General features: G+C 41.1%; 1 protein-coding gene across 1 annotated transcript in view; it reads right to left on the reverse strand.

The window, feature by feature from the left end:
• Window positions 1–1,851: 1,851 nt before the first annotated feature.
• The window catches only part of SLC39A9 (solute carrier family 39 member 9), a 40,307-nt gene continuing 17,931 nt past the window's right edge, over window positions 1,852–24,227 (reverse strand). The window contains exons 3-7 of the mRNA XM_084867148.1: window positions 22,472–22,672; window positions 16,684–16,752; window positions 14,833–14,918; window positions 13,708–13,842; window positions 1,852–5,770 (exon numbers count right to left, since the gene is read on the reverse strand). Of these exons, the coding sequence (XP_084723274.1) occupies window positions 5,540–5,770; window positions 13,708–13,842; window positions 14,833–14,918; window positions 16,684–16,752; window positions 22,472–22,672 (722 nt within the window). The 3' untranslated portion in view covers window positions 1,852–5,539. The remainder of the gene's footprint in view (window positions 5,771–13,707; window positions 13,843–14,832; window positions 14,919–16,683; window positions 16,753–22,471; window positions 22,673–24,227) is intronic.

The raw sequence follows: 24,227 nt of genomic DNA on the forward strand, positions 1-24,227 counted from the left end.
CGGACCCTAAATCAGTCACACAGGACTTTACTAAAATTAGATAGAACTGGATTAGAAACCTGAACACTCAATCCCATTTGTTTTCTGACTCCAACCTCCTTGTTAATACCCTCACTGTATGAGACAAAGGTGGAGATACCACTAATGCCAGCAGCTGGTTCTGCCAGAGATCAGGGCAGCAGCTGGTGGAGTGTGGGAGCATAGATTAGAAAAAAAAAAAAAAAAGTGCCTCCTCAGGGCAGACCCATTAACATACTTAAAATATATATATATATATATATATATATATATATATATATATATATATATATATATATAAATTGATTTCAGAGAGGCAGAGAGATACAAACATCAATAATGAGAATCATTGATTGGCTGCCTCCTGCACGCCCCATGCTAGAGGGTATGGAGTCCTCAACCCCCAGCACGTGCCCTTGGCCCAAACCAGACCGGGGCCCTTTAGTTCACATGCTGACGCTCTATCCACTGAGGCAAACCAGCTAGGGCAACATAGATTTTTGAGAACTAGCTTCCAGGAGCTCATATTTTATCAAGATAGAGGGACAACGAGTATTTATAAAGCAGATTAAAAAGCCATTAGCGCTATTGAAACACAAATAGAACAGGGTGAGGGGCATTGGGGTGGGAGTGGAGCAGATTAAAATTTTTAAAAAGGCAGGCATGGGGGCCTAACAGAAGACGACTTTGTATCCAGACCTAAAAGAGGGGAAGGAGCCAGGGGAAGGGCATTCTAGACACAGAAATAAGACACGAGGTCATTTGTTACTTACATTATAGAAGCCACACTGTTATGATGGCTCTAGCTTAGAAGAATTAGAAACGAAACCAAACAGAATAAGGATTGCTGGCTATTTGGGCTAAACCTACATACTGTATATACATTTAAAAATATATTTTTATTTCTTTCAGAGAGGAAGAGTGAGATAAAAACATAGAAATAAATAAAAAAATATATATTTTTAACCCAGGACCCTTCAGTCCACAGGCCGATGGTCTATCCACTGAGCCAAACCAGCTAGGGCCTGTATTTACATTTTGACCTCAAGGCAGCAGGACAAAAGGGCCATTATTTAATGTTGACTCTCTAGATTTCAAAGGCACAGGAGGTACTAGGCACTTTCCCCAAAGGCTTGCATTCATAGTGCAGGTCCTCTTCGCCTATTCATGAGGAGAGGTTCTAGAAAACGTACCTCTGGGCACAATCTTTGTAACTTACTGTAGCACACGTGATATATCAAGAAAACCAGCACAAAGTGGACAGTAATAAATGATGGAATCTAATGACTAAACATACAAACTGCATATTTAGGAGATACATTGCTGTATATAATGCTAATCTGTTTATGAATTAAAAAATAAGCTTCAGTACTAGAGCCCACAGAGAAAGAAAACATCGTTTACAGATTGCACTACTACATAACCTCTGCTCCCAGGGTCAGTTGTTCACAGCCCCCATGTCCTCAGGGAGCATATCTTTACCCTTTGAAATGAGCCCCTGTGATTGGGACTTGTTGCCTGCTTTTCCTTTCTGGGGGTAGATAACTACCTTCATAAATAATATTTGCTAACAATAGCAAAGCCAAAAAAAAAAAAAAAGAAAGAAAACTGCCAATGAATTGGTATGTTTGGGGGCAGATGGTGTATGGAATCCTTAGTGTCCCCTCCCCCTTTCCTTCCCTCCTTCTCTAAAGAAGATGCACATAGTGAGTACATCTTTCCTCTGCCCTTCAAAGCTCTCCATTACCTTTTCTGCTGTTCAAATGTGGGTCAAGTCTGGTCATCAAACAGAAAAAACAAACTGCAGAATTAATGAGTTACTCACATAAGGTATGCACTAATAAAATTTTAATATCAGAAAACAGCAAAAAAAAATTTTAACCATTCACAATTAAAGTGGAAAGAGACAAAATTATAAGGCAGCCATACATGGAATGATTTCATGTTTACAAAGGACCCAGAAAATGGGACATTTAGAATCACTCTTCTGGCCACTGCACCAGGGGAATTGCAGTATAGCTCACGAGTTTCCCAACTTGCTAGAAGATGCTATCACAAAAAAGATGAAAGCCACGCTCCTTACGTTAGGCTGAGCATATCCCTAATGGTTGTTCTGTCCTTTCCTACAAGTCACAAGTTTCCCTCAGGTCTCTGGAGATGAATCTAGATGTCTCAGGTAAGGGGCCTCAGAATTGGTTTTAATTTCAGAAGGTTTTAATTTCATAGCATCTCCAACAGTGCTCTCTGGGTGATGCGAACCATTCTGTAGTGAGCAGAAATTCCCCTGCAGAACATCCACAGGGTTCTCACCTGGCACTGTAGCAGTTTTGGATGAATCATTATTCTCCATCTATCAAGGGGCCCTGGGGCCCCATATGCAAAAACATTCTTTGGGGTCTTGTGCTGTTGACATACAGTTCCCATGTTTAGTACTAGCTACCATGTGTCTAAGGGGCTTAATACACTCGATGCTGGTGTGTCCTCCTAGTTCTAATCCTTGAAAAGGAGAAAAACCAGGCAATGACACTTCATAGTAGGCCGATAAGAAACGCAATTACATTTTCTTTTTTGTATAAAAATCTGACCACTCAAAATGGCCACCTCTTTTTTCTAAAGATGATTCAAAATATAGGAACAGGGGTGACTCAGCTGATTTGAACAGGGAAAAATAGAGGTGATTTGGGGTGGGGTGGGAAGAGAGAACACAGTCTCTGTAGATGGTACCATTTCTAACCCTACACTCCAGTGAAAAACCTAAAGAAAAGAAATCGGGCACTAGTGTGCACAGGAAAGCCACCAGACCTGGAACATTGCTGCTTGGAGAACTAGGGCCTGAGAAGCAATTCACTGGAGAACAAGTGACGGGAATGGATCAGTAGTATTTTTTCAATTTAATTTGCCAATTAAAAGGGTATGTAGAATCTGAAGAAAGTCTATCCCTACCAAGGAAAGGGAGTCAAATTGCAATTAAGATTAACTTTGGTTATGAGGAAGGACTACACTTTTCATCATCAATTGCATCTTTGGTAGCCAATAATTCCATCTGTGATCATGGCAGCCACTTAAGTATCGCAAATGTTTTCAAATGTGTGAGAACATTAAGGCATCCACATCTAAGGAAGCAGTTTAAACAAGACAGAAACGGAACTGAAATGTGTCAGTAAGTGATCATCAATGTGGCCTCTCCTGAGATACTGCCCCCATGAACAAGTTCCTCCCCCGGGAAGGGAGGCCTCGGCCGCGCTGCTCGGTTCCGTGCTGCCGGAAGATGCATTTGAGCCCTGTAAGGTTAGTATGGCTATTTCTGTCTGCTGACCAGGAGAGAAATGAGTAGTTCCTGAGGCAGCAGCTTTAAAATCCGGGAAAGCCCACAGGTTCGGAGAGCTGATAGGCCTTGAAAGGTTTGCCTGTTAATGTGAGGTCCAGCGAGGAAGGCAAATTTGGAAGTTAGATGGTTCAATCCTTGCCAGAGTTCAAGGCCTTAACCAGCAAGATATTCTAGCCAAACTTCGAAGTGTGATGGCAAGGCACTGCTGAAAGAAGCTTTGGCCAGCAGAACACATTTCTCATCACTGCACACCAAAATATGATAGAAAGTGCTACCATCCAAACCAGACACTAAAATACCCTACTCATTTAACAAAGTAAGTATCCAGGGAGAATCAAGGCGACCATGTCATTCTGAAGGACCAGGTGAAACCCCATGACTCTCATAAGTCACTGGTATCAGGAAAGTCACTTAGACTTTCCATACCGTGCCTTCTGTTGGTTTTACGATTGTATGCAATGGTTGCCAGCCACTATACAAAACCTAATCGTATTTATACTACTTTGGTCTACAGCCAGCAGAGGGCTCACAAGTTCTACAGCTGCTGACCCAGTGACAAATCTAGGAAGGAAAAAAATCATAGGCATGCTGGCATATGCGTCATATAAAACATTTTACAAACTCCTAAATCCATTGCCCTGAAGAAAATAGTATGGTTCCCTCTTTATGCAATGTGTTTTGAAATGGTATAGAAAATCAAAATAAATAATATAATATTATTATACACTTGTTTGCTAACATAAGGTTTACAGGGATATTGGCAAAGACAAAAAAAAAAAAAAATCATCCTACTTTGTTAAACATTTTTACTATCTCAATTGTTTAAGTCACCAGAATAGTGATTGTGTCATCTCATCCAAGAGAAAGTGCTATTTTAAGGGTTTAACAAAACTGCATTTGACACAAAGGAACTTCATTGAAGGGAGTTAAGAATAGAGACAATATCATCTTCATTATCACAGCTCGAGAAGTGGTTGTCCTTTTGAGAACTGAACTCACACAAACACTAACATCGCCACCACCAGTAAGCAGCAAATTGTAGGGAGGAGGGACTGGAGGGGAAAGTTAAGAGGAGAAAAATATGGAAAAGATGAAGAGACAAAAGACATTATTTCAATAAGTTTTAAATGAACGGGCAAACATTTCTGTTTGTGATACACCCTGACTTTCTTCACTGCCGCAGGTGCTGAGGTGACACTGACTGAGCAACCCCAAGAGAAACCCAGTATTTTGCCAGAGGGACTGCTGGTCTGCTAAGATCAATATTAAAAAAGAGAAAAAAGGACAACTTAGATTTTGATAATCTTACTTTTAAAAAGGTTGTTACTATCCAAATTCATTTAAAATTTAACACCACTTAATTTCCAAAGATACTTTGGGATCTGACTGTTCTGGAAGGAAAGCCTCAGCCTGAACCTGCTAGAACTTGGCTCCTCAGAAGAATGTGTTGGAGGCAGGTGTTCTGCAAAGGAGAACTTGAAAAGAAATGCTACTAAATACGAGTTACCTCTTTAGAAGCCAGTCCACTGCTGTTGCTCTACGGCAGGCTCTCTTCAAAGAGGCATGTGTAAAGGAAGTTAAAAGTCTTCTAGACATTCCCTTTGCAGGAGATAGCTCTTGAGTATAAAGTTAATTTTCAATGTGTCTTGCCATCATTTTTTTGACTTGAGCCCCAAATTAACTGCAGTTATCTTTAGCATCTAAGACAACAGGCATTATGACCTTCTATCAAGGCATGTGGCAGAGATGCTAAAGCACCAGTTTTGCACGGTGAGACCCATCTTAAAAATCAATGCATAAAGTGGCAGAGCCTCCAACTTAAGATTTTGCTTAATTACAGAACACTGTACTGTCATAATTACTATTTCATTGTGAGTATGAAGTTCTCCACTTTTCCTTAGAACTGCATTCCATCTTCCCTGAGAATAGGGTTAAGAGAAACATCAAAACTCAAAATGCCCAGGGCCTTTTAAAAGACAACACAATGGAATGTCTATATCCACTTGCAATGTGTTGTTTCTACTCTAAAAGCTTTCCTTTACTCCAGGTTTTAATCTCACCTCCTTCCAGACTCTAGGAATACAGGTGGAGAAGGGCAAGGTGAGACAAGAGACTGAGAAAGTGAGCAGCTGTCGTGTCGGCTGTTCTCACTGGACGGCAAACAGCCATGGACTGAGGCTGGGACCTGAACATTTAATGCTGGTGTCCTATTGACAGGATGAGCGGGATGATGCAACCCAGAACCAGGGCTGCCACCTCCAGGCGGCTGAGGCCTCTCCCTCCAGTGGCATCGGATTTGTGACTGTGTCCCATTCCTCCCACCTCAGGGAGGACATGTACTGTGGCAACATAAAGAAATGTCCCGGCAGAGAAAAGCATGGCCACTCCAGTGGCATTGACTTCTGAAAGGGCTTCTTTACTGCTCTGTGAATTCAGAAAGAGAAAGAAGAAAAAATTAGTCAAGTATAGCTCAGGGTCAGGAAGAAGTCCCAATGAAAAACCATTCAATATTCACATCATCTTGAGATGAGATGCAATTTTACGTTATTTATGGGAAGCTTCCAAAGACGGTTTTAAAGCTATAGGTGATGTACACACTTCAAGCCTGGTTGAACATGGTTAGTCTGTATTATTCATAAGATGAAATCAACAGTATTAATGCTGATATTAAATTTCATACACTCAATTCATTTACTAATATTTAACAAACTAGTGGCCCAGTGCACGAAATGTGTGCAGGGGAGAGGTTGTCCCTCAGCCTTGCCTGCATCCTCTCCAATCTGGGACCCCTCGGGAGATAACCAGTAGTCAGACATCTCTCTCACAATCCAGAACTGCTGGCTCCTAACAGCTCCCCTGCTGGCTTGATTGCCCATAACCACCTATGCCTTGGCCCTGCACCTGGGACGCAGGATTCCCTCCTCCAGCAGACCACAGGCGCCTAGGATCCGTGCTTCCTTTCCTCTGGTTAGCCATAGGCACCTTGGCTGACTGCAGCCACAGGGGATGGTGGGCAGGTGGCTTCACCTGGGCTGCAGCCAAAAGTGCTGGCACCTGGGACCACGGGATGGTCAGCTTCTCCATCTACCAGGCTTAGCCAGCCTTAGGTGCTGGCAGCCATTTTCTCCACCTCCCCCAGGAAGTGAGGCAGGCAGAAGTGAGGCTTCTGCAGCTGGCTGCGGCCTGGGATCACAGGGCAAGAGGCTTCTTTGTCTCCCAGGCCACACCCAGCCTCAGGCGCAGGGGGCATTTCTGTCTCCCCCAGGACACGGGGCGGGCAGATGTGGGGCGGACGGCTTCTGTGGCCTGGGATCATGGGGCAGGCGGCTTCTTGGTCTCCCTGGCCACAACCATCTTCAGGCACTGGCCGTGACTTCTCCAACTCCCACAGGCCCGTAGCGGCTGGGGGGTGGGGCTGCCTCCATTTTTGTCAGGTTAATTTGCATATTCACTCCTGACTGGCTGGTGGGCATAGCAGAGGTATGGTCAATTTGCACACTTCTCTTTTACTATTGTAGATATTGCCTATGTACTGGGCAGTAGGCCAGATGCTTGAGATACAGTGGCAATCAAGATGCGTACCTGCCCTCACAGAACCTAGAAACATCTCATAAACTAATTTTAGCTTTTCTATTTCAAAAGTGGACCTATGGGAGAATCCAAGATGGCTGCTCGGGTAGGCAACTAGCCGCAGCCGCACACAACAATTTTAATAAAATACAACTAAAATATAAAATGGACATTACCCAGAACTACAGGAAAGTCGACTGACTGGAAATCCTACAACAAGAAGCAAGGAGAAAACCAGAAGGAAGCACGGAGGAGCTGTAAAAGACGGAGACACGCGGCGCACGCGAAGAGGTCGGAGCCGGAGAGGAGGGAGGCCGAGTGCCTGGCGGGCGTTCCCTAGCGGAAAGGAGATAAAACTCCGACTGTGCTGGGCCTCCGACTGCTCTGAACCCCAGTTCCCCAGACCCCGGGGAACCAGGCTCAGCCATAGGGAGCCGGGCTGTAAGTCGGAACCCCGGGGTAGCGGAGAAAGGAGGTCCCGGAGGCGCGCACACTGCCCCCAGAGAAGGGACGGTCGGCTGTGCCGCGGGATTGCCCTGACGGGAAGGAGACTGGGGCTCCAGACTGCTCTGAACGCCACCTCCAACTCCACTTCCAACTGAACTGAACCCCAATACCGGGCTCATTGTGGGAGAGCATAGACTGTTTGGCAGCAGGCGAAAATCGAGGGCACCTTTCTCTCAGAGGCGCTGGCAGCGAGCACTGAAGGACCCGCATAGGGCGGGGCTGACGGAAGCCAAAGCTGCAGGCTCCACCCTGAAACCCCGTCCCATCTGTAACGGCGAAATGCGACAACAAAATAGATCACAAACGAAAGAAATGGAGGACAAAAAGTGTCTGGATATAGAGTTCAAATCTACGCTTATAAGGTTTTTCAAGAATTTCCTAGAAAAGATGGATAAGGCCTATGAGGATATGAAAAGAGATCAACAAGAAATGATCAGGGATCAACAAGAAATAAAGAATACATTGTCTGAAATAAAAAATATTCTACAGAGTCCTAAAAACAGAAGGGAAGATCGCAAGAATCAAGTCAAAGATTTGGAACATAAAGAGCCAGAAGACACTCCTCCACAGAAGCTAGAAGGCAAGAGAATCCAGAAAATTGAAGATAATGTAAGAAACCTCTGGGACAACTTCAAGCGAACCAACATCAGAATCATGGGGGTCCCAGAAGATGAGAGAGAGCAAGATATCGAAAACATACTGAAAGAAATAGTGACAGAAAACTTCCCCCACCTGGTGAAAGAATTTGACTTACAAGTCCAGGAAGCGCACAGAACTCCAAACAAAAGGAATCTAAAGAGGACCACACCGAGACACATCATTATTAAAATTCCAAGAGCAAAAGATAAAGAGAGAATACTAAAAGAAGCAAGAGCAAAGAAGGTAGTAACTTATAAAGGAGCACCTATACGATTGTCAGCTGACTTCTCAACAGAAACCATGCAGGCCAGAAGGGAATGGCAAGAAATATTCAAGGTGATGAATAGCAAGAACCTACAGCCAAAAATAAGCTACCCAGCAAAGCTATCACTCAGAATCGAAGGCCAGATAAAGAGCTTCACTAATAAAAAAAAGCTAAAGGAGTTCATCACCACCAAACTAGAATTATATGAATTGCTGAAGGGGGTTCTTTCAGAAGAGAAAGTAAACAAAGATAAAAATTATGAACAACAAATACGTAATTATCAACAAGTGAATCTAAAAACCAAGGAAATTAAAAAAATCTGATGAACAATATTAACTGTTGAATATAATAGAATCAGAGGTATGGAAGGGGAGTGAACTGACGATTCTTGGGGGAAAAGGGGAGAGGGGGGAGTGGGAAGAGACTGAACATAAACTGTGCACCTATGGATGAGTACAATGGGGAGAGGGGAAAGGGCAGAGGGTGGGGTGGGAACCTGGTGGAGGAGAGCAATGGTGGGGGGGGGGGGAAGGAACATTTGTAATAGTATGAAAAATAAAAACTTATTAAATAAAAAAAAAAAAAAAAAAAAGTGGACCTATGGACTGAGACAATTAATTAAAATTTTAAGAAAAGATCATGCCATAAATACAACTCCATGCCTCCAGAATTATCCTACATTTCTGTCAGAAGTTCTAAAAACTTACACTGATCAATTAAGTGACAAATAGGGTACCATTTTAAAAGAAACTATATATTGTTTACGGGCTGAAAAAGGCTCTTCAGGTGAACTGAAAGGGGTTTTATAGCATCTCATTTGATGGCACACCATCCAGACCAACAAATTCTTGATTAACAGAGCTTAACCACTCTTTAACCATCTCATTTCTCATGTTCCTCTTAATACAAGTTTTACTATATCAAGTATGAACTGAATGATACTCAGAAGACTCAATGACCTTCAGAGAGTACATGGGAGAAAGTAGTTACCATGAGCCAGCCGTAAGTCAATTTGGTTCTAAAATTTTCTCCTATTGTCTGTCAGTTGACATTTCAGTAAAAAGGGGAAGGTTGCTACTAATAACTACATCCCTAATAGACAGGATTATAAAACATGGGAAGGTCCATCTTGAACAACAGAGTCTGAGCTGACAAATGACTCATGCCACTTCAGGTGATAAAAAACTGGATATTTATTTATTTACTAGAGGCTCAGTGCACAAATTTGTCACAGGTGGGGTCCGGCCAGCCTGACCTGATCAAGGCCAGATCAGGGCCAGATGGGTCTGGCTGGGCTGGGGGAGACAGGGGACGCAGGAGGTTGGCTGGCTGGCCCCTCCCCTTGGTTAAACTCGGGGACAAACTCCTAGTAGAGGGGGAAATTTGTATATTACCCTTTTATTATATAGGATTATGTATCATTGGTGTCTAATATTGTGTTAGTTTCAGATGTACAATATAGTGATTCAATATTTATATACTTTACAAATGTGATTGCCTCACCAAGTCTAGTAATCATCTGTCACCATGCAAACTGATCACATTATTATTGACTTTATATTCTCTGTCACTTTTTCCAACCATCCCCCCACTCTCCTCCTCTCTGGCATCCATCAGTTTGAGCTGTTTCAATGAGTCTGTTTTTATCTTGTTTGTTCACTTGGTTTCTAAGATCCCAAGGAACTGGATATTTAATATTCAGTTGTATGAGAACTGGGAGTAGAAGAATCTGAATCTTAGCTAAATGTGGATATCTCTGCTCATCTCCTACTCTTCTCAAAGCTGCTGCATGCTTATCACTCACACTTCATGTGCCTACTTAAACATTAAATATGCATTGTGATTTATTATGTATCTGTCAAATAAAATTAGCATATTTGGTTAAGTTTAAGTTATATTATTATTATTATTATTTTAAATCTTTATTGTTCATATTATTACAGATGTTCCTCTCCCCCCCCCCCATTGCTCCCCTCCACCAGGTTCCCATCCCACCCTCTGCCCTTTCCCCACCCATCATTGTCCTCATCCATAGGTGCACAGTTTATGTTCAGTACCTTCCCATATCCCCATTTCCCCTTTTCCCCGAGAATTGTCAGTACACTACCCTTCCATACCTCTGATTCTATTATATTCACCAGTTAATATTGTTCATCAGATTAAAAAAAAATTTTTTTTTGGTTTTCAGATTCACTTGTTGATAGTTACATATTTGTTGTTCAGTTTTTTTTTAATATATTTTATTGATTTTTTACAGAGAGGAAGAGAGAGGGATAGAGAGTTAGAAACATCGATGAGAGAGAATCATCGATCAGCTGCCTCTTGCACACCCCTTACTGGGGATGTGCCCCCAATCAAGGTACATGCCCTTGACCGGAATCGAACCTAGGACCTTTCAGTCCCCAGGCCGACACTATATCCACTGAGCCAAACCGGTACCGGCTGTTGTTCATGGTTTTTATCTTTATTTACTTTCTCTTCCAAAAGAACCCCCTTCAGCAATTCATATAATTCTGGTTTGGTGGTGATGAATTCCTTTAGCTTTTTTTTTTATTGGTGAAGCTCTTTATCTGGCCTTCGATTCTGAGTGATAGCTTTGCTGGGTAGATTATGTTTGGCTGTAGGTTCTTACTATTCATCACCTTGAATATTTCTTGCCATTCCCATCTGGCCTGCATGGTTTCTGTTGAGAAATCAGCTGACAATCGTATAGGTGCTCCTTTATAGGTAACTACCTGCTTTGCTCTTGCTGCTTTTAATATTCTCTCTTTGTCTTTTGCTCTTGGAATTTTAATTATGATTTGTCTTGGTGTGGTCCTCTTTGGATTCCTTTTGTTTGGAGTTCTGTGGGCTTCCTGGACTTGTAAGTCTAATTCTTTCACCAGGTGGGGGAAGTTTTCTGTCACTATTTCTTTCAGTATGTTTTCGATATCTTGCTCTCTCTCATCTTCTGGGACCCCCATAATTCTGATGTTGGTTCGCTTGAAGTTGTCCCAGAGTTTTCTTACATTATCTTCAACTTTCTGGATTCTCTTGCCTTCTTGCTTCTGCAGAGGAGTGTCTTCTGGCTCTTTATGTTCCAAATCTTTGACTTGATTCTTGAGATCTTCCATTCTGTTTTTAGGACTCTGTATAATATTTTTTATTTCAGACAATGTATTTTTTATTTCTTGTTGATCCCTTATCATTTCTAGTTGATCCCTTTTCATATCCTCATAGGTCTCGTTTATTTTATCGGCCTTTTCTAGGAGATTCTTTTTTTTAAAAAATATATTCTATTGATTTTATACAGAGAGGAAGGGAGAGAGATAGTTAGAAACATCGATGAGAGAGAGTCATCAATCAGCTGCCTCTTGCACACCCTCTACTGGGGATATGCCCACAACCAAGATACATGCCCTTGACCGGAATCGAACCCGGGACCTTTCAGTCCCCAAGCCGATGCTCTATCCATTGAGCCAAACCGTTTTCGGCTCTAGGAGATTCTTGAACAACCTTATAAGTGTGGTTTTGAACTCTATATCCAATCGCTTTTTGTCCTCCATTTCTTTTGTTTGTGATCTACTTCGTTGTCTGGGCATTTTCGCAGCTTCCCTGTTGGGGAGGAGTTTCAGGGTGGAGCCGACAGCCTTGGCTTCAGTCAGCCCTGCCCTATGTGGCTCCTGAGTCTCAGTATTCCTTCAGGGTCCTTCAGTACTCCCTGCAAGCACCTCTGAGAGTGAGGTGCCTCGAGTTTCGCCTGCTACCAAAGAGTCTAGTCTCTCCCCCAATGGGCCTGAAACTGGGGTTCAGTTCAGTTGGAAGTGGGATTGGAGGTGGCGTTCAGAGCAGTATGGAGCCCCTGTCTCCTTCCCGCCAGGGCAATCCCATGGCACAGCCAACCGTTCCTTCTCTGCGCGCAATGTGCGTACCTCTGGGGGTTCTGTCTTTCGCCGCTCCCCCGGTGTTCCGCCTTACAGCCCAGCTCCCTCTGGATGAGCCTGGGTCCCCGGGGATTGGCCTAGAACTGGGGTTCAGAGCAGTTGGAACTGGGGCTCAGCACAGTCCGGAGCTTTGGTCTCCTTCCCGCTAGGGCAATGTAGCAGCAGAATCAACAGTCCGTCTTCTGCACGCAATGTGCGTGCCTCTGGGGCTCTGCCTTTTGCCGCTCCCCCGGGGTTCCACCTCAGCCCCGGCTCCCGCTGTACGAGCCTGGGTCCCCAGGGTCTGGCCTAGAACTGGGGTTCAGAGCAGTCGGAACTGGGGCTCAGCACAGTCCGGAGCTTTTATCTCCTTCCCACTAGGGAATGCCAGCCAGGCACTCAGCCTCCCCCTCCTCTCCGGCTCTGTCCTCTCCGCGCGCGCTGCGTGTCTCTGTACCTTAGGCTTTTACAGCTCCTCCGCTCTTCCTTCTGGTTTACTCCTTGCTTCTCGTTGTAGAATTTCCAGTCAGTCGACTTTCCTGTGATTCTGGGTAATGTCCATTTTATATTTTAGTTGTATTTTATTGAAATTGTTGTGTGCGGCTGCGGTTAGGTGTTTACCTGTGCAGCCATCTTGGATCCTCTCTATTATTATTATTTTTATTTTATTATTATTATTTTTTTCTATGTGATTTTTCTTTTATTGGGACTTAGGGGGTGGGTAACTTGGTGGTTATACCCCATCAGGGTTCTGTCCATTCTAATCCTCCTGGGCCAGCTTTAGCTTTTTCTTTTTCTTTGAGCTCTTATTATTATTTTAAAAAATATATATTTTATTGATATTTTACAGAAAGGAAGGAAGAGAGGTAGAGAGCTAGAAACGTCAATGAGAGAGAAACATCGACCAGCTGCCTCTTGCACACCGCCTATTGGGGATGTGCCCACAACCAATGTACATGCCCTTGGCCGGAATCAAACCCGGGACCTTTCAGTCCACAGACCGACGCTCTACCACTGAGCCAAACCGGTTTCGGCTTAAGTTATATTATTTTAAAGGTCATATATTTGTGTAAATATTTTTGGAACTAATGGGGAAAATGTTTTAAAATTAAATGAATTAAGGCAATGCTCTAAATTTATGAAGAGACTTGGAATTAAGACATTTACCTTGTACAGGTTTTTACTTCTAATTTTATCTTTCTTTCTTCCTTTTATTAATTTTGTAAAGAGAGATAGGGAGAGAGAGGGGGAAACATCTATTGGTTGCTTCCCATATGCACCCAGACTGGGATACATGCCCTGATAGGGAATCAAACTTGCAACCTTTGGTGTACAAGACAACACTCCAACCAACTGAGCCATACTGGCCAGGGCCTAATCGTACCTTTAGTTTGAGGAACTAATTTAATTAAAAATTCAATGTAAGGGACCCTAAGTTCTAGTACATAACAAAAAAAATAGGAATGAGTTAGACTTACCTTACTTAGTCCTAGGAATGTCACCATGGACATAACTGGTGCTGCCAGTGCAAAGACCAGTAAGTGCTTTCTGATTCGATTCCGCTCTAGGCCAGCATGCATTAAGAACGAAACCAGCCCAAAAGCAGCTGGTGCCTGGAAAAGAAAATTTACCCATTACTCCCAAAGTGTGGACTGCTTCGACATTAAGAAGCACATGTCATTTGACTCAATTTTCAGACAAAAAAAAGACTGACTCTGCCTTTTAAGAATTAATGTTCTAACCTAAGAAAATATCGTGTGCGTGTGTGTGTGTGTGTGTGTGTGTGTGTGTGTGTGTGTTTGGGTAGCAGAAAAAGAGAAATAGTCAAGAAGAAAGTATAAAAAGATATTTATAAACCAAAATTACTATAAAATATAGAAATCTAGAGAGAATTTAACAGTTTGTATAAGATCATAATAAATAAAACCCTTTTGCCCGGCCAATGTGGCTCAACGGATTGAGTGTATTCCCATGCACCAAAAGGCCCCAGTTCAATTCCCAGTTCACATGTCCAGATTGCAAGCTTGATCCCAGCAGAGGATTTACAAGAGGCAACCAATTGATTTTTCTCTCATCGATTTATGTTTCTCTCTCATCAATATTTCTATTTCTCTCCCCCTTTCTCTTCCTTTCCTCTCTATCTAAAAATCAATTAAAAATATTTTAAAACTCTAGCCAGTTTGGCTCGGTGAATAGAACGTTGGCCTGCAGACTGAAGGGTCCCAGGTTCAATTCTGGTCAAGGGCACATGCCTGGGTTTCGGGCTCAATCCTCAGTGGGGGGCGTGCAGGAGGCAGCTGATCAGTGATTCTCTCTCGTCATTGATGTTTCTATCTTTCTTTCCCTCTTCCTTCCTCTCTAAAATCAATGAAATTAATAAAAATATATTAAAAAATATAAATACAAATAAAACCGTTTCAAGTGAAAGTTTAAGAAAATGATAGCAAAAATACAGTGAGGACAGACTTATTCAATTCTTTATAATGAACTGCAATCATGAAAATAACTAAAAAAATTTTCCAATCCAGAAAAACATTATACCAACAAGCAATTTTAATTATGAATATATTCAATATTCAATGTGACACCAAAATTTTGCTTACCTTATGTAGCATTATTGCCACAAACACAATTAACTGGACACTAGTCTGTGAAGTAGAAGCTGCTGCTCCCAATGCAACACCATCAGCTAAATTTGAAAAAAGCAAAATATAAAGCACCATATATAACAACAACTATAAATATCAACAACAACTATACAGTGTAGTGGTTGACTGTGTGAACTGTAGAATCAAGTAGAGCTGGATCTAACTCTAAAGTTTACTTAACCTTTCTAAACCTTAGCCTTCTAATCTCTAAAATGGGTTCAATAAAGTATATATGCTTAGGGTTTTCATGAGGGTTAAATGAGATAATATATGTAAACAGCGTAGCACCTGGCCCACAATATTTGATATGTCAGCCATTACTGTTTTTGTTTGTTTGTTTTTTTTTAAATATATAATATTTTATTGATATTTTACAGAGAGGAGGAAGGGAGAGAGAGCTAGAAACGTCAATGAGAGAGAAACATCGACCAGCCGCCTCTTGCACACCCCCTACCGGGAATGTGCCCACAACCAATGTACATGCCCTTGACCGGAATCGAACCTGGGACCTTTCAGTCCGTAGACTGATGCTCTACCACCGAGCCAAATCGGTTTTGGCTATTACTGTTGACGTTATTGGAAAAAGTAAAAAAATCCACTGATAAGCCCTGACCAGGTAGCTCAGTTGATTAGAGTGTCATCCTGAGACACCAAGGTTACAGGTTCAATTCCCACTCAAGGTCCATACAAGAATTAATAAATGCATGAATGAGTGGAACAACAAATCAATGTTTCTCTCTCTCAAGTCAATTTTTAAAAATGTAATGATAATCAAATTATAATAACATAAATATCAAAGAATTTCAAAGGAAGCATCTCTGTATCTTGCAGATCCAAAATCAAAGATACAAGATTGTGCATAGTTGATATATACATAATGAATAAATATTGGTTGAATGGATAGATTTTTTGTTAGAAAAGCATGTGATACTAGAAAGGTCCAGATAATAGTGTGTCACCTTCCAGTCTTGTTTGTCACTGACAGAATCCTACCATCGGATTGGTTTTGTGTTATGATTCTAAGGCATGCCCAGTCAGCAATGCTGAGATTTCTGCACTCTACAGCCTACCTCTGATAAACTGACACTTTGGGTATATACTGGGCAGCAGTGCTGTTCAGTATAAAAGTGTTGCCCTAACTAGTTTGGTTCAGTGGATAGAGCGTCGGCCTGCAGAGCGAAGGGTCCCAGATTCGATTCCGGTCAAGGGCATGTACCTTGGTTGCGGGCATATCTCCAGTGGGGGATGTGCAGGAGGCAGCTGATCGATGTTTCTCTCTCATCGATGTTTCTAACTCTTTATATCCCTCTCCCTTCCTCTCTGTAAAAAATATCAATAAAATACATATATTTTTAAAAAAGTGCTAGGGCTCTTTCAAGATGAGATTCTTGAGCAAAGATCAGCAACCTTTTCATAAAGGGCCAGATAGGAAATATTTTAGGCTTTGTGGGCCATTTGGTCTCTTGCAACTACTCAACTCCACTATTAATTGTACAAAAGCAGCCACAGATAGATGATATGGCTTTGTTCCAATAAAACTTTATGTATGGCACTGAAATCTGAATTGTATGTAATTTTCATGTGCTATGAAATAATCTTTTTTTCTTAACTATTAAAAAATAAGAAAATAAACACTTTTAAGTTGTAGACCTGCCACTGAGTATATAGGGCTTGTGCTTGTGGTGGGGGGCTTCATTAAGTAGCCCTTTCCCTGGAGGCCAGCCCCAGAGCGGTCCATGTGGATGGTCCCTGTGATGTAAACGCTAAGTGTTCCACTATGCAACAGGAAAGAAAAGGGTTCCTTACCTGCAGCATGGACGACCAGACCCAGCGTGGTGGTGATTTTGGAATTGCCAGGCCTTGCTGCTTCTGGATCTGAAGAAAAATAAGCAAGGCAGGCATTAAGCAATGTGAAACAAAAACAGTTAGATGCCCTCTAACCCGGAAATAGATGAATCCTTTGAAAGCTCTTAAAGTAGATTATTTTTCTCACTACTGTCTTTTTTCTTCTGCTTCAAACACTTAGAAGATTCCCCTGTCCTGAAGAGGTGGATAGAAGGGAAGTCTTCATTTGACCCAGCTACCTCCCAGCGGTTGTTGGCTGCTAAACGCAGTAAAAGCAGGAACTCATCTACTTTCAAGTGTTGACTAGAGAGTTAGAATTTGCCTGCTTTAGGTCATTCTCCTATGTCTTTAGAAAGTGGTTTTTTAAATTTTGTTCCGAGTTTAGTCATCTGTAGGGAGGTTGGTCTGATAGGAACTTACTGGCCTACACCAAGAACACAAAGCCAATTCCATTAATTTTGATCATCTAGTCAAGGAATTGTCTAATTTCTTCATTTAGTTACTTCTTTTTTCTTTGCAACTAAAAAGCAAATAAAAATGTACCCTCCCTGCCCTAGCCAGTTTGGCTCAGTGAATAGAGCACCGGCCTGCAAACTGGAGGGCCAAGAGTACATGCTTGGGCTGTGGGCTTGATCTCCAGAAGAGGGCATGCAGGAGGCAGCTGGTTGAAGATTCTCTCTCATCACTGATGTTTCTATCTCCCTCTTCCTTCCTCTCTGAAATAAAAATATATGTAAAAAATAAATTTACCCACCCCCTTGATTTAACATTCAACTGATGATACCTGCCTGAGACAATTTTTACTATGAAGGCTGCAAAAATGATAATTTTCCAACTCCAGCGTTCTTTCTACATTTACCAGTTGGCATTGAGCATTCCACTGTAAGTGCCCTCCCTTCTCCTTTTATTTTCTTTCTCCTACCTCTCCCATCCCCCACCTAACCTTCTTACCTACCCCTCACCCCTCAGATGGGCTCATCGATGCCCATTTTTTCAATGCTTTACATTTCATTATTATTCTTAATTATTTTGGTGCTCTAATTGTCTTATATCTGGCCAGTGGGAACCCCTTCCAGCTGGTTCATAATACATCCTGTGACATGTTTCCAACTTCTTCCTTCCTGCTTTTTTTGACCCTTAGATGTCCCAAGCTCATTTTGTAGCTACTTTGCTGCTGTCCTGGAATTAGCCATTTCTCTGAAAAATAGCAATACTCATTGCTATTGGGGTATCTTTTTTTCTAGGCCCTCCTGCAAACAGAGCTAGGAGACACATACATACATGTATATATAAACGCTTTGCACTCCGCTGTCCCCAATCAGGGGACATCGGAATTCTAGCATATCACTCGGATGTCCCCGCTCAGGGGACACAGCAGTTTATTAGTGATTACCGGGAATTGAGTTATTTCAACGCAACTTTTTGAGACTTGCATGTTTCCCTGAAGTTTTATCTTGAAATGGCACAAGAAATTAAATCAAAATATCGTAAAATTACTAAGATATATACAAGAAATGTCAGTGGGTTTTGTGTCAGACGAGAACGTGAGATGCGTGCTCACGACGGTCCGAGCACTTCGCGACACCACTTAAAAAGAGCGATAAGGGGAGTTTGTAGAAGAAAGGTCGGTTTTTGAACATAGTGAGCACTACATAGTGAGATATATAAGTACAAATAAACAAGTCTACATCTGGAGGAAAAGATTTTCAAAGCTGAGCTCATTTTGGTTTGAAGCTTCGAGCAGTGCACATAGATCTAACGAGTGAGAAAATCGGAAAAGTAATTCTTTTCTTAGTGAATAAATTGTTTGGTGAAAGCTATTTTGGTAAATATCATCTTGTCAGTTAGTAATAACAATTAGAAACTTATCATACTGTACAAAATTATAAACAATAAAATATTGTTTTTTTTGCAAATATACATTCCTCGATGTCACCCAATTCATATAAGTCCAATATCATTATAATACGTTACTTGGTTCCAAAATTATACTAAATAATACAAGGGTCTGTAAATGCACGTTTCCGCCGCAAAGTACCGTCGAGAGTAGCTGGTAGCCAATGTCCAGAATGGTTCGGAGTGCAAAGGGTAAACAAACATATATATATATGTAGGTTGTTCCCCAAAATGTATATATACTAGTACTTTAAAGCTGATAACTCAATTTCCACTCTGTTTCAAGTTTAACTGATTTGAAATAATGGGTGAAGCCAGATTTAGCTTTGAACAAAGCAAATTTATCCTAAAGTGCCACTAGGATAAGTGAAAGATATAAAACGGACAATAGTTGACGAGTTGAGGGCACACAGATACCGAACGAAATGATTCTTGATGTTTGCAATTTCATTGTCTCGAGTTTTCAGCAGTTCCTGGACCAATGCCTGAAAACAGGCATTGACTAAAATATTTTTCATTTCTGTAGATTCTTATAAATTTTGAAAATGAACTGTATGTTAACAAACACTGACATTATAATCATTCAAAGTGTGTATACCTTTTGGGGGAACACCCTGTGTGTGTGTGTGTGTGTGTGTGTGTGTGAGAGATTTCATTTTATTTTTTTAATATGGAGAATATTAACATGTTTCCAAAAGTCATAAAGGCATGCCCAGGAAGTGTCACACCTTCCTAAAACCATTCTGTCTTATCATGCCCTCCCACCCTACCCGACCCGACCCCTTACAGGTAACCAATTATGTTTTCTATCTGATCCTATGTTCCTTTTTTTTGTAAAAATAAAAACACATATTATTATTTTCCTTCTTTCTTACACAAAATATAGTATGTGATAGAAGGGAATTTACATTTTTGCTTTCTTATTCACTTAATAATATCTCTTAGAAATCTCACCCTCTCAGTTCAGAGATCTGATTCCTCATTCTTTTTCATAGTTATATAGAACTCCATTATATGTACACACCACACTTCATTCAACCAAACTCATTATTAGACATTTATGTGGTTTTACAATAATAAACAATCCTGCATTGAATAATCTTGTACATAAATATTTTCGTATGGGAGCCATGTTATTGGAATAAATTCCTAAAGTGAGATTTTTGGGTAACTACATATGTAGTTTTGTTATATATTGCCAAATTCCCCCTCACAAGGACTGTGCCACTTTGCATTCCCACAGCAATAAATGAGAGCCTCTGTTTCACTATAGCTTTGCCAATAAAATGTATTGTCAAGCTTTTAAGTTTTTGCCTGACAGGTGAGAAATGGTAACTCAGAAGTTTTGATTTGCATTGTTCTTATTTTAAATGAAAGTGAAGAATATCTCTTCATATGCTTAAGGACCATTTTTATGAACTGTTTGCCTGATTCTCTACAGTTATTTTAGGCCAAGGATTCGTAATCTGGGGTCCACAGAGGAGAGCACAGATAGAACACAGGGGACTGTGACCTTACCTTAAAAAAAAAAAAAAAAAAAAAAAAGCATTTTTATATTTACTAACCTTTAATTAAAAATCAGCATTTCCTTTAATTATGAATGTAGACAATAAATTACAAAATTTGCACTACTTATATTTTGCCAGAACCCAGATAATTTCATATTAGTTGCAGATATCTTGGTATTACTGCTCTCACTCATCACTACTTTAAATTAAGCACGATTAGTCTTCCTATCTGTAGATGCTCATGTGACAGAGCTGGACAACTATCAGGCATCTCTGTACCTAACAGTCATTCAGCCGCCAAATGGTAAAAATCATGGGATCGCTGCTCACTAGGGACCAAAATATCTATGCTGCTTTCCAGCAGTTCCTATCTGCAAAATTCTGTGAATGTATTTGAAAAGAGATATCTGTAAACCCCTATGGCTATTACAAGTCTTTCAAGTTTATTTCTATTATGATGCCTTCAAGGTTGTATCATGGATCAAAGATGTTGACCTCACCAAAGATGAATTTGGTGATCTTAAGACAAAAAGGTTACTATGACTGGAATCACATTTTAAAAGTCTTAGAGAATTCTAGTTGTTCTTAAAAGAAGCTTATTTTTCCTTGATAAGCAAGCTGCCAATGTGCCTATATATATTTGTAAGAAAATATCTTTGTGAATCAGGACTTTTTAAACTAGTGACCATCAAAACAAACATCCAAATAACTTGGATGTTCAACTTAACACTCATATTGCCTTGATAAAGCCCATCTCACAATTTAATGTTCTTAGTCAAGCTAAGCAACAGTAGCTGTCACACAGATTTCCTAAAAAATAAAACTTAACTCTGCTTCTGATTTAAATGCATTACCTCATTATTAAGGAAGACATATATTACTAGATCACAAATCTGTTTTATGTTTTGGTAACCATAATTCAATATAATTGGTTTTCTCTGCACCCCTACCCACTATGATTTACATCACATGTGTCAAACACAAGGCCCGCGGGCCAAATCCAGCCCGCCAGGCCTTGCAATGTGGCCCGCACCGCGCTGTCATCACTGCACTCCGCTGTCAGTTTATGACATTGTCAGTTTATGACTGTTCAGTAAACCATTCGGCCCGCGATTTAGGCTGGATTTTAGATTTTGGCCCCTTCTCTGATTGAGTTTGACACCCCTAATTTACATAATAAAACCCTAATATGCAAATCGACTGAATGGCAGAAAAACTAGTCCCTATGATGCGCGCTGACCACCAGGGGGCAGACGCTCAATGCAGGAGCTGCCCCCTGGTGGTCAGTGCTTTCCCACAGGGGCAGCACTGCTCAACCAGAAGCCAGGTTGATGCTAGAGTAGGGGTGTCGAACTCAATCAGAGAAGGGGCCAAAATCTAAAATCCAGCCTAAATCGCGGGCCGAATGGTTTACTGAACAGTCATAAACTGACAATCTCTTAAACTGACAGCGGAGTGCAGTGATGACAGCGCGGTGCGGGCCACATTGCAAGGCCTGGCGGGCTGGATTTGGCCAATGGGCCTTGTGTTTGACACATGTGTGCTAGAGAGTGCAGTGGCAGTGTCGGGAGTCAAGAAGACCTAGACTGCAAGAGGAATGTCTAACTGCCTAAGCTAGTAGGCGCAGGTCAGGCTGAGGGAGCCCGCCCCCTCAGTGCAAGCATGTCGTGCACCAGGCCTCTAGTTCTTTACATAATTAAAAACATTATTCCAAAAAAGGTCCACGGGCTTTTTTGAGCTCCATGGCACAAAAAGGTTTAAGAACTTCTGCCCCAGTATGCAATATGCATATCCTATGCACACAGACAATAGAGTGATGAAAGCCTGGGATAAGGGGGAGAGGGTAGGGAGGGTATCAGAGGGCTAGAACTAGAAGGGGTCAATGGGGGAGGAGGAAAGAGGGACATATGTAATACTTTCAACAATAAATATTTTCACAAATAATTAAAAAAAGAAAATTGATGAACCACTGTTACATGTAACTAAATGGATGAATATTACCAACATATGTTGAGTGAAATATGCCAAATAAAAAAATACAGTATTTAAAAATAAAAGACTCTGTCCCAGACTCTTAACTAAACTTGCAAGTATTAAGATAACCAGGGCAATAATCAATAAACACTCTCTTGTATCACATGTCACAACTCACCAGCTCCCCCAACTGAATAAAATGCTCACACAACTCACTAAGTTCCCCAACCGAGTAAAAATATTCACAGGAACCTGAAGAAGGCAAGTTTTAGCACTAAATCAGGCCAATGACACATTAAATTATTCAATCATTTGTGATTTTCTAAACTGCAAATTTAATACACTGCCCAGAAAGCCTTGGAATCACTTACCATCAGTAGCATACACGTGGGAGCTGCCAATCTGGTCCACCAGCAACATGAAAACAAAGCCCAGTACGAGGGAAACACCAATGTAAGCATGCAGCTGTGTGTGGTGGTCATGGCTGTGCTCATGTTCATGGGCAACTGGTATTACTGCTGCTTTGTCTGATGCGATCACATCCTGTGTTTCACTCCCTTGGTGGTGTTTTCCTAGAGCAGAATGAACCATAAAGAGAAAAAATGTTTTCCTCTTAAAATGTTTTCACATGGAAGCTTTCATTCTTCTGTATTTCAAGCTCTACTTACTTTATTGCAAAATCATCCATTTCCTATATTGTAATCCAGCCAAATTCCTTCAACTTAAAGTTGATGATGAAAAAATTCCCAAGTGTCTTCTGCTTTTGGCATGCAGACCTTTTACCTGACTTTTATCTCAAAACCTAGGAAATGGAAGCAAATCACCAAGCAAGAAAGCAATCTTAATCCCAAGGGATATGGTCTCCAAATCTTCCTCTTAAGCTGAGGAAGTCATGCCAATCTCATCATAAACCACAGTAAGTTTTATTCTGATGAAAACAGATGAGTGAAGAGCAGTAACAAAAAATAGTTACAAACTTATCTAGTTTTATATCTGTCAATATAAAAGTTGCAAAGAGCAAATTGAAAATAAAATTTAGCTTTAAAAAATATCAGGGGGCAATCACTAACTAGAAACCAAAAGAGGAAGAGCATTTAAAAGAGGCACATCCTGCCCTGAACGATGTGGCTCAATTGGCTGAGCGCCATCCCGTCCACCAAAAGGTAACCGGTTGGATTCCCGCAGGACACATGTACGGGTTGTGGGCTCCATCCCCAGTAGGGGGTGTGCAGGAGCCAGCATCTCTCACATGGATATTTCTCTCTCTCCCTTTCTCTCTAAATTCAATAAAAACATATTTTTAAAAAATAGAGGCACATCCTGCATTCTAAATTCATTTCTAGAATTATCATGAGATTCAGAATTACAGTAAATAACACCTGCTAAGTAATACCACGTTTATATGCACATATATGACACACGAAACAGAAATGTGTCAAGGCCAGAATCCTTATCTTTGTTATCACGAATAGAGGCTAACATATTAGACATTTATTGTTTATAATTAAAGCATTTTTAACTTTAATTAAAGAAACTAGCCTATTGTAATATTTTAATTCTTTAAAAGTCATTTAAAAAATGTATTTTATTGATTTTTTACAGAGAGGAAGGGAGAGGAATAGAGAATTAGAAACATCGATGAGAGAAAAACATTAGTCAGCTGCCTCTTGCACACCGCCCACTGGGATGTGTCCGCAACCAAGGTACATGCCCTTGACTGGAATCGAACCCGGGACCTTTCAGTCCGCAGGCCGATGCTCTATCCACTGAGCCAAACCAGGGCTAAAAGTCATTTTTGAGGGGCACAAAGCACATGTCATCTGAAGATAATAAAAACCTACCGTGTTTCCCGAAAATAAGACATCCTCCGAAAATAAGACCTACTTACAGGTTTCCTTCTGAGTGAAATATAAGGCATCCCCGAAAATAAGGCCCCCCTAGGCTAAACATGAGAGATTTGGTCCACTGATTCTGAAAGAAATGGAGTCACAAGAAATTCACCAGGAAATTCAGGAATTGGATTGTTACGATGATGTTCCAGAAGATGATGACATGATTGTCATTGAATAAATGAGTAAATTCTTGATACTGTAGGATTCACAGTTTGTCTGGTTTGTGTTGACAACT

This window comes from Pipistrellus hanaki (assembly GCF_964339955.1).
Source record: "Pipistrellus hanaki genome assembly, chromosome: 1".
Taxonomy (NCBI): Eukaryota; Metazoa; Chordata; class Mammalia; order Chiroptera; family Vespertilionidae; genus Pipistrellus; species Pipistrellus hanaki.